The 10,939-nt window shown below is 39.2% G+C and overlaps 1 protein-coding gene across 7 annotated transcripts; it reads right to left on the minus strand.

Annotated features, from left to right (window-relative positions):
* Nucleotides 1-336: 336 nt before the first annotated feature.
* Nucleotides 337-10,738, minus strand: BHLHE23 (basic helix-loop-helix family member e23). Of its 7 annotated transcripts, none has more exons than XM_039498748.1 (4): nucleotides 9,791-10,738; nucleotides 8,856-8,936; nucleotides 7,894-7,953; nucleotides 337-1,088 (listed from the first exon to the last, which is right to left on the minus strand). In XM_039498748.1, the coding sequence occupies exons 1-4, from the start codon at nucleotides 10,497-10,499 to the stop codon at nucleotides 1,012-1,014; spliced, it is 927 nt and encodes a 308-aa protein (XP_039354682.1). In that variant the 5' UTR covers nucleotides 10,500-10,738; the 3' UTR covers nucleotides 337-1,011. The 7 variants fall into 7 exon arrangements, 4 of the variants coding, with proteins under 4 accessions (XP_039354682.1, XP_039354683.1, XP_039354680.1 ...); XM_039498747.1 differs by lacking the exon at nucleotides 337-1,088 and adding an exon at nucleotides 7,298-7,352 and having other exon boundaries at nucleotides 7,743-7,953; XR_005587863.1 differs by lacking the exon at nucleotides 8,856-8,936 and having other exon boundaries at nucleotides 1,065-1,088; nucleotides 9,717-10,738.
* Between the last annotated feature and the right edge of the window lie 201 nt (nucleotides 10,739-10,939).

A 10,939-nucleotide genomic window follows, 5' to 3' on the forward strand; every position in this document is an offset into this window, starting at 1 on the left:
CTCAATGGATTTATACTGGTGTAAAAGTAGTGTAAGAGAGAAGGATAAGGACCCTGGAACGGAAACTACTGGCTGGCTGTGGAGTGAAGGAATATAATATCTATATAAATCAAAATCCCACAGGATGAGAACTGGCAAAAAGGTGCAGGTTAGAAAAGAAAGGACAGACTATAGGGATGTGACTATGTAAATTAAGAAAGGATCCCTATTAGAGATGCCTTAATATTCTCTATATAAGAGGAAAAGGACGAGGGGATTGGTAAACCAGTAATAGCACTGGCTCCTCCACCGTGCATGAGTCTTCATAAACTGAAGTTACTGACTTCTTAAGCTCTTCCTTCTGGGGCAGCAGCCCTTGGGTTGAGTCGTGCCCAAGAGGCAGACAGTGGCAAAGGTGGCCCACTGAAAAGGTTTATTAAAATAGTGTCATTTCACATTCACAAGTTAGAATCTAGTGCGGAGCCTGTCACTTCCCACACTGCAAGAACCAGAGGTGACAGAAATGAACACACAAACTCGGAAACCAATTACAAAATGCATTTTGCCCAAGCATATTTTTACTTTCAGGCAATTTAAAAATTCTGGCCCAAATCCTCTGGTGTGGCTCAGTTGTGGTCAATGCAAGACCAGAGGGATGGAAAGGCAACAGGTGGCTTCTTTAAGCCACCTTTACACTCCTTTGATGGGGACGTTTGGGAACTAGCTGGTCTCCGGTGCACGTTCAAGCTGCCTCAGATCTATAAGGGGCTGTTCCAGCATCAGGGGATTACTCGGAAGCAGGGACCTAGCCACACCCCCTTTTCCCTGGATGCCTTTGGTGGAAAAGATGCCATGGGGTGATGTGTGTGACACAGCACCAGTACAACGTCTTTATTCTACCCAGGCAGAGAGAGAGAGAGAGAGGAAAAAACGATTGTCAGTGTCGATATTATTGAAAAGGCAGTGTAATCGACTGATTACAGCAAACAGCTGCAAATCAACAAGGTCCTGGGTTCAAATATCTTGAGCCACTCATTCATTCACTGTCAGTGTGTGGCTGGCGGTAGACTTCTTGATCTTCTTATGCCTCAAGCCACTGTAGCCAGAAACTAAGTAAAAAAATAACAGGACGTTACTGAAACCCAGATGCTGCATATGAGCTCTGCTTATCTAAGAAAAAGAAATGAGAAAAAAAATGTATATAAACGTCTTCGAATTAACAGGAAGAAAGAACAACTATCCAACTACAAATATTTGACACATTTCTCTTGAAAATCCTCCTTTCTGTAGTTTTGCTTCTATGTAAGTGTCAGATTGCGAACTCCTTACTCACCATGGGACTGCTCAGTAGTGTGAGTAACTCCTCACAACTGCAAGTGAAGAGATCACAGCCTTGTCCCTTTCTGCTATCAAGTTCCCATGAAAATCAAAAATAGGAAAAGTTGCCTCTCAAGAGATTCCTCCCTCCTCCTTTCCCCACCGTGTTAATGAAAGCAGCAAAGAATCCTGTGGCACCTTACAGACTAACAGACGTTTTGCAGCCTGAGCTTTCGTGGGTGAATACTTGCATCCGAAGAAGTGGGTATTCACCCACGAAAGCTCATGCTGCAAAACGTCTGTTAGTCTATAAGGTGCCACAGGATTCTTTGCTGCTTTTACAGAACCAGACTAACACGGCTACCCCTCTGATACGTGTTAATGAAATAAAACATAAATGACTATCGGACCCCAGACCACGAAGAACGAAGGAAACATTTCATAAAGGTGTTCTGTTGAAATGCACAGAAAAAACCGTATATTTTTCTGTACTGCTGCAAGCACTTCTCTTTGCCAGGGCGGGCCCGATGGAAGATGCGAGTAGTACAGGAATGAACTTGCCTATGTAGTGCATTCTCTTGGCACCTGTATTATTCCACACAGTGCCATATTTAATCACAAAGGAGAATGTTAAAGTAATAGAGCTCCTGTAACTAAAATGTTTTCTATTCTCAAATCTTTTAGAAGCTGACTGAGGCAGCAACGGGGAAAAAAGCCAAGGGGAGAAAACTTGTTATAAGTAAAATTGTATTTTCTTGGACACTGGAAAGTATGTAAACTAACCCAGAGGCCTCCAAGTCAGCAGCCATTTTAACATTTTGCAAGAGATTTTCATCTTTTCCCCCTATAGCCTCAGTTCTTTTGTAAATACTGAGCATGCCCACTATGGCTGTCACTTGTTTAGTCTACTTTACACTGAAGCTGCCAGGAGATAAGAAATATTTAAGGCAGTATAATTCTCAAATCAATGGCATAAGGATTTTTCCAGGACTTCTGTTGTGAATAGCACAATGCATTACACTGAATATGACCAAGTATTGAGTGAGTCAAAAAAATGACAGTTCAAGTATTTGGATGCTGCCATTATGACGAAGTAGGAAAGATTAAAAATAACAAAAAACAAAAGCCAACAATCCAAACCATACACTGATTTTTTTAAAAAGAAGTCAAAATCATTAGAAATAGTTTCTTTCATCAAAGTCCATGTTTTCATTATACTGTCATATTGTGCAGGCTAAAGCAGTTTTGAAGTAGTAATTTGTAAGTATGTGCAATGTATTAGTCTCTAGCATCATCAAATTATGTGTTATACTAGATTAAATGCAATTCCGTAATAGTCTAATACTAAAACAAACCAAAATGACAAAGGCACAGTTCATGTGTATATATAAATAAGGTATAGATACAGATCACACATATACTTTCTTGTGTGTTTATAGAAGTGTTTGTGAATATATATTATATATCATAACTGTGCACACATACACATTATATGTGTGTGTATGTGTGTGAATATACACATAGATATCCAGACACATAAATACAGGTGAATTTATCATTTTTCCCCCTTAATCGATTGGCCTGCCATTTACTGGAAGGCAAATAAATGATAATTTCCCTACTGGTATCACTAAAGAAGAGGAAACATTTCTACAGAATATACAAAAGTTCAGCACTAGTACATTCTTACAAACACCATTACTCTGATTACTGTTTCTGCAGAGATATGCCTGCCTCATTGTCATTTCTGATACTACATCAAGCAGAGGCTGGTGGTTTCCCAGTGGTGTTGTCGCCCAGTTGAATATGACCTTTTTTGGGTGACCGCGTTCAGGTTCTGGTGGAGATTTTTCCTTCTCCTTTGTGAACATGTTAATAATATTAAAAATTATAGAGCCTAAGACGCTAAGCAAAGTTTAAAGCATGGAAATTAAGTAGGCTTTTTTCATTAGCTTTGCAACTTTTGTGTCACTTGTAGTAAAAATGAAGGGGGTAAATATCTTTGGATGTGGCAAATTTTAAGCCACATAATGGTGGCGATAAAAATCCATAATGTCAGTTGCCTTGTGGCAATCAGCAAACATTTCGCATTATGCTTGCATCTTAGGGTTTGCGGCCAAAAAACAGATTTGCCTCTGTCTCATTAAAATAACGAATGCAGTCCGAATGGATCTGCAATGATTCACTGTACGTCAGACTAAATCACGACGCTTTTTGGAACCAACTGACTATGGCCTCATTACTTTAGACAAAAGTGGGCTTGGAGGAAAAACTGTGGTGATGTTTTTTTGCTCAGCCATGTTTTTCTCTTTGAAATACTTAAGGCAAAAGATCAGATAGATTTTCCCATTGGTAGCTTATGAGGATTGGGTTATATTAAATCTAAAATTCGGTTTTAATACAGATAAATGAACAACACACTAATGTTAGTGCAGGAGATTAGAAGTTAATCATATACACACATTTTATTTTTAAGGCTAATTTTACTGAACATGATTCATTTTGATCAGATTTTAAAATGTCACTAATTTGTTTAAAGGATACCGAAATGGAATTTTGAATTATTCTGTAAATGTAATAATTTTGAATACATGTTTGTTCTCATTCCACATTATGTACGTCCTTAGATATTTGTGGATTATCTTGTGTTAGGCTTACATCTACCAGTTTCCCTATCTTCCATAAAAATGTAGCAGAAGAATACTGCAAACCAATTTTGTTGTCTTAATTTGCACAGATAAAATTATTATTTAGACAAACATGTTTGTTTTAGTTTCAAAATTAACATTTAAGAATGTAAGCATGCAGCTTTTATGAATTTGGAGAATAAATATTAAATCAAATGTTAGTGTTTGTAGAGTTGATTAGGAATATTTTAAAGGTTAAATTGGATTACTTGAAAATTATCTGACATATATAAATAGAGAATTTTAGAAATTAGATTTTAAGAAATGGGAATATGTTTATTGATCCATGAATACATTCCAGCTTTTTTTTTTTTTTAAATAATCGGGGGAAAAAATTAACCACAGTCCTGGTGAAAATCATATTTTGAAGATTATGCTAAGAGAATGGCAGAAATCTCAAATATAGATTTGAAAAAAATCAACATACAGTAGTGTATTTTTCCATGTTGCTGGCTGATTTCTTTTATAAATGTATGCCTCACTTTAATGACAGAACACTGTACCTTGATACAAGTTGTTCTAGTTAATTGCAAGATAGCTGCAGTTTTTAAATTTGAGTAACACAGGTTTCTAATTTAGTAGGAAAATATTTTGTTATATTTATATAGTGAATTTTATATTTCAGATACAAGAAAAATTATATGAGAAGCATCCATGGTTTAAAATCACAAATCCCTCTTTTTCATTTCCCATTGAATAGGATACTGAAGGGGATTAAAGACTAACAACATATCACAAACAAATTTACATTATCAAAATTACTATAATCAGTCTTTTCTGCATTAATAAGGATTTAATGAAACTTTTCTGCTTTGCAATACCAATCATAACTCTGTCAGAAGACAGACAGTGGAGTGAAAGCAGATTTTTAATTAAAATTATTGTTTTGTGCATTACATTGTTTTTAAAAAAATTGTGTTAACTTAGGATAAAACTGCTCTTTGGATGTTTCATATACTATAAAATTACATGTTGGGCAACAAAGCACATGTAATAATAATGTGTATTAGCTTTAATAATGCTGTAAAACCAAGCCTTTTACATTTGGAATAATGTCAATGGAAATTTATTTGTAAATTTATGCATATATTTGAACTTTTCCAAATCTACACCATCTTAACGCCAACTAAACAATCTTGTTTCATTTTGCAGAGAAGATGCAGTACCTTTTTGTCCTGCTAAATATGAAAATCTCTCTGAAGCCACAACATTAGTACTGTAGTTTAGAGGACTTAGTTCATAAAATGATGCAAATGCTTTGTAGGCATCAGTTCATTATTCTCTTTGGCACTGAATATTATTATGTACAATATTTTACCCTGGTATCTCCTAGTGCTTTGCAGGATGTGCTAAGTATCCTACTGTTCACTTCTTTTGTTTTTCCCCTTTCATAATACTGAATGCCTAGTTTTGGTCTTGTAGACTGAGTCACTCGAAATAGTCTGTGTTTTGGAAAGAGAGGCCAGGAACTTGCTATGCTGGGACTCTTTGCTTCCAATCAGCCAGGACACAGATGGCAATACCTGGCTTGCTCTAAGTAAGTGGAAGCACTACACCGAGGCCTGCATCCACCAGTGGGCCATACTGTGTAACCATGGTGCAGGTCTAAAACAGTAAAGGGATAAAGGCTGTATAAATGTCCTGCTCCTTTTGACTCTTTTTACAATAAATAGAGTTGCATCGTATTGCTGTCAGTTCACAATTTGAGTTCTATAAGGCAATGGCTCCACTACAGTTAGTAGAAGTTTTGCCAATTACTTCAATGGGAACAGGATCGGGCCCTACACCCATTGCTTCCTTATAAACATCACTTCTACTAAAAACTTAAATCGTAGCAATGTATACGAAGAGAATGACTACAACAAAGATATAGAATTATCACTTAAAATGTGATATGACTGACTGCTTTGGGAATTCAGAGAAGCCTGGTTTCTAGCAGAAAACTGGATCCTCATGATGGTTAAAGGATAGTAAAAGGCTTCATTACCTTTACTACATTCTATGAGTTGTAACTGACTGGGTTTCAGCAAAGAGAATTAAAAGGAGACCGTTGTACTCTGGACTCCCCATCTTCAAACCTGTTGCTGTATTTGGTTAATCAAGTTTTATCTTGTAAGCTAAAGAAAACACTTCAGCCAAGATTTGACATTAGCAATGCAAATTGACAACTGTTTCCTACTCACAGTTAATAAGATTATACTGATTAGAAAAACATTAATGTTAGTGACTAACATTACATATCTTACAAGCGACAGACACTTGAGAACCATTTCCCTCTTTGCTTGTCTTTCTAAAGGTGTTTCACCCCAGCTTCTCTTAAAGTTTGGAAAACTAAATAGAACTAGAAAACAATATTTTTAAATTAAGGCTGGCATTCAGTGTGTTTTCTATTAAATTAAATAGAACACTAATAAGATAATTAATAGATTCATACACACAAGCTGCATTTCAGTATTATCTGAGCATACAACACAATTAATATTAAAATGAAGGCAAGGAAAGATAAGAACAAGAGTATTTTAACATAAAAACGGGTTCTCAAAATTTCAAAATCCTCCTTTTGTGCCCCCTAAAAATTGCTGAATGCCACAGATTTTATTCTCACATGGAATACAAAATAGAATTTGAACTAAAATTACATGAAAAGGGTGAAATCAAATGACAATCTGTAGGATGTTGTCAATTTATTGCACGGTTAACTCCGAAGATACTGTACCTGCAAATGCAATATTCTCGCATTAGGTATTATTAGAGAAGTGCGGACACAACCTGATTTCTTTCATCCACAGTTAGGAATTATCCTCACTGAGACTTTAACAGCATTGCAAATATAAGATATAAATTAAACTGAAGCAGACACCTTCTGGTTAACAAGAAACAGAAGAAGGGTTCAATATGTGTTGCTTCCAGTTGCTTGCCCATGTAAAAGTTTGTAAGTACTGCAGACACTGTTAGATGGAAACAATTTATCAGAGTGCCTGGCTTTCAGACTTACCATTAAATAGTTATGGTCTACTCTGTTCTGGTTAAATGCTATACTAGTGTGCTATATGCAGGAAAGAAAAATGAAATAAATAGATTTTCTCTGCTTAAGTTATATAGCTCACCTTTCTTGATGTGTATTTTTAGTCATGTCTTAGACATTATTTTAACATTACTGTTGTGAATTCTAGACTTCTGTTTTTGAATTTCCAGCTTTTAAAAAGTACTTAGATACTGAAACCTTGCCACATTTCCATATGATTTTCTTGATCTTCTATGTTTGAAATTCCATTTTTATCCTACTGGGTATGAGAGCATTTAATTCAAAATTGGTTCTGAGCAGAGTTCTGAATATCTCAAGGTCCCTTAGAAAGTGGATATTTTAATCTGAGGATGGATATGACAAAATAAGGAAGCATTTTTTTTACTGGAAAATTGAGAGAAAAGTTAATCAATAAAGTTATATCCAATGGCATTGTTCTACAATACACCTTATATCCATGGAGACTTCCTTAAGCTATGCAGTTTCAGAATCAGTCAGTCTTTTCTGTCATAATTATCAGAAAAAGAAGCAATTATAAACCCGATCATTAATGATGATCACCTCTGAAACAAACAAGCTTGTTTTTAATATGAAACTGTTAAATACTTTATCCTATGGCTATTTTAATAAGAGTGGAAACTTAACAATTAAACTATTCTGCATTTAAATAACACCAACTGCTCCGTTTCCAGCGCTTGAGCTAGAATTAATAAACGTTTATCATAAAATCATACTTTAGTGTTAAAAATTGAACCTTTGTTGAAAATCATTTCTGGCACTGATTCAGTCTGCAGAATTTAAAATGATTTTTGTGTTTCCTAGTCATTTTTGCTTCAGCAATGGTTCTTCTTGCCTTTAGTTTTGTCAGAAGTGTTTTAAACATACTTTTGAGTCTCATCTCGCTCTCTCTTTGCCTTGACACACAAAAACAGATAAACTGGTCTTCTGAAAAAAAAAAAAAGGGAAGGATGAAGAAATAAAAATGGAAATGAGTAGAAACCAGTTTTAAGCATATGTCTGTACGAATGAGGCTTAATCACACACTTCATTTTGCAAATACAAAAGTCTTTTGGAAATGTATTAATTAAAATTAAATACTACAGACAAGCAGCTTTAGCGGGACTGCAGTCCTTGCCGAATTAGCATAACACTGGCGACAGCCATGGAAATTGGTTTAATAACCCTAAATAGTTACACCCCATTCCTAACAAATGGCCATGGACAGGTCTAGCCCCTCAGGCTGCTACTGTACCAGTTTATGTGGTCGCTCTGACATTGGGTGGTGGGTATTCCTGTCTGAACACAAATCACAGAATGCTTCTCAATTATTATTATATGATTTGTGAAGCATACAAGGCATCACAGCATTAAAAAAAATCCCCACAATTTAGGGACTAGCTACAGAGCTCACTTGGTAACTTGCACCAATGTGACACACACTTGGAGAGAGCTTTTGGTTTAGTGATCACAGTGGGCCAAGCTTCTGACATAATATGGGATTAGGATTTGCAGATACAATAGAGAACCAAGCAAACAGAATAGCAGTGATTTCCAACAATCTGTTATAGTCTTCTCTGACATGTTTTATTTTGTTCTGAGCATTAAACTATTACAAAAATAACTGCCAAGGTATCCCTTTCTAATAAAGCTGCAGCTTTGAGGACAAAGCCTTTAGTCAAGTATCCAAATGCACAAACTCAAACCAACCTATCTCCAGACTATTTCTCTTTAAATGACATGAGTAAATCACTTCCTCGCCCCCTTCAAGATTTATGGGATAAGTAAAAAAAAAAAAAGTATATTGAAATGGAGTTATCCAATAGTATTTTTAAAACTGACTCACTCACCTAACTTCCACCAGTATAATCCAAATGATGTTTCTTTACACCTTACACTGACTTCATCATTTATTTTGCTTAGACTGCCAACTGGTTTAGAGAGATGTAGGACAGAGTAAGTGGTTATTCATGTATTTTATTTGTTATAAATACACTTAAATACGTTGAGTGGTTTTATGTTTTGTTTACCAAAGATGAGCAATGACTTTGGAAAATCATCTGGAAAACCCAACCAAGCTGAGAAACAGGCAAAAAAGCAGGCAACAGTGTACAATCAAAATACTTTTGTCAGTCCAAGAATAGGTTCTTAACTTGAAAAGAAACTCATATAATTTTTAAGCTTCCATGGTTTTACCAACACCACAAAAAACACCTGAGAGCTGATCAGATGGCATTTTAGTTTAATTCTTGGGACTATTAGATGAATTCCCCCCTTTTTATAGGTGATTTTGCATTCTGAAAACATTGCATAGTTTTTACCCAGGTTGATCAATCCAAAGAAAACTCACTGAGATTTCCATTTCCAGATTTTTCTCTCTGTGTATGGGTGTGTTTTAAAAACTTTGTTTAACCAGACCAAGAAACTTTGTGGGCCAAAGCAAGTTGATAGGCAAAAGTTATGCTCAAAGTTAATCCATTAACAGGCTTAGAAGAAAATAAAATAAAATTAAAAAAAACACTACAGAAAGTTGCAAGCAGCATGACTGCATTCAAAACCATGGAGGGGTGGGGAGCATGTTACTGAATTTTAGCTAAGTGAACTTTGAAACGGCCCGGTTGTTTTGTCCAAACAGCTTTCAGATATTTCCCAATGAGAGAGCAAAAGAAATAGTAAAATACAAAAGAAAAAAAAAAGAAACGAAACTTAACTGATGGTTGGAAGCCAGGGCGGATGGAGTGGGAAGAAAAGCGGACAGGCAAAAGAAATCAAGGTTTGTCATTACAGTGTTTGCAGAGCGAGGAGGTGGTCCCGGGGAAGGCCGTGCATTTCTCAGGGCAGCTGGGCAGGGCGGTGCCCGAGAAGGGGTACACAGCTGACTGTCCGAAGGGGTTGAGGGTGGCAGGGAGAGGGGTGCTGAGGGCCTGCCCTTGGTTCAGATAGGCCACTAGCCGCCGCATCTCCTCCAGGGCCTGCGCCTGCATGAGGATGTAGTTCTTGGCCAGCAGCAGGGTGGCGATTTTGGAGAGTTTCCGCACCGAGGGGCTGTGGGCGTAGGGGATGACCGAGCGCAGCCCGTCCAGCGCGTCGTTCAGGTCGTGCATCCGCCGGCGCTCCCGGGCGTTGATGCTGAGCCGCAGCGAGCGCTGCTCCTTGGGCTTCTTCCCCAGGGCGCCCGCCGGGAGTTTGCCGTCCCGCTCGTACGCCGGGCTCCCCTTGGCCGGCTCGAAGGCGTCCTCCTCGTCCCCGCTCTGCTCGCCGCTGCTCTCCGCCGACTTGCCCAGCGGGGCGGGGTGGAACGCCCCGCCGCCGCCCGCGTAGCCCCGCGGGCTCTCCGCCGCGCCGCGCCCCGGCCCGTAGGCGAAGGCGGACTGGCCGTAGCTCTGAGCCAGGGCCAGGTAGGGGTCGCTGCCCAGGGACTTCAGCTCGGCCATCGCCTGCTCGGGGAGGTCCCCGGAGCCCGGGAAGAGCTCGGCTCCCTGGGCAACACTCATGGGCGCACGGGGCACGTTCCCTGCGCCTTCCCCGCTGGGGTCTGCGCCCCTCCTGCGCTGCGCCCCCCTCCTGCGCCCTGGTGGGTCGCGGGGTTTGCGCTCCCCTCCTGCGCCCTGGTGGGTCGCGGGGTCTGCGCCCCTCTCGGATCTCGGCCTGCGCCCCCTCCCGGGGGTGTGCGCTCCCTTGCTGGGTGTCTGTGTGTGTCTCGTTCAGGTCTGGCTGGCACCGCACTGTGCCCTGGCTGGGGGCGGGATATGAATCATCTCCTTTCCCAGCCGCCCGTTATATTACAGAGAGGGGCCCGCTGGGATTCACCAGCCGCCCAATCAGAGAGATCTCTTTAATTAATGGTATTGGAGGGCATTAAAACACAGGCAGGGGAAGCCAAGGTAGCGCCCGGCCAGGGACGACTACTTAGCCACGAAGCCAGTGAGCTCCC

Source organism: Mauremys reevesii, linkage group 13 (assembly GCF_016161935.1).
Source record: "Mauremys reevesii isolate NIE-2019 linkage group 13, ASM1616193v1, whole genome shotgun sequence".
Classification (NCBI taxonomy): Eukaryota; Metazoa; Chordata; order Testudines; family Geoemydidae; genus Mauremys; species Mauremys reevesii.

Bases quoted from the DNA above. Each gene is read 5' to 3' on its own strand.
- BHLHE23 (XM_039498746.1), bottom strand. From the start codon at position 10,499: ATGAGTGTTGCCCAGGGAGCCGAGCTCTTCCCGGGCTCCGGGGACCTC. The intron at 8,937-9,790 runs GTAATGACAAAC...TCTCTAAACCAG, and splicing joins CTCCTCGCTCTGCAAACACT to TTGGCAGTCTAAGCAAAATA. The intron at 7,954-8,855 runs GTGAGTGAGTCA...TTTTTTTTTCAG, and splicing joins ATTATACTGGTGGAAGTTAG to AAGACCAGTTTATCTGTTTT.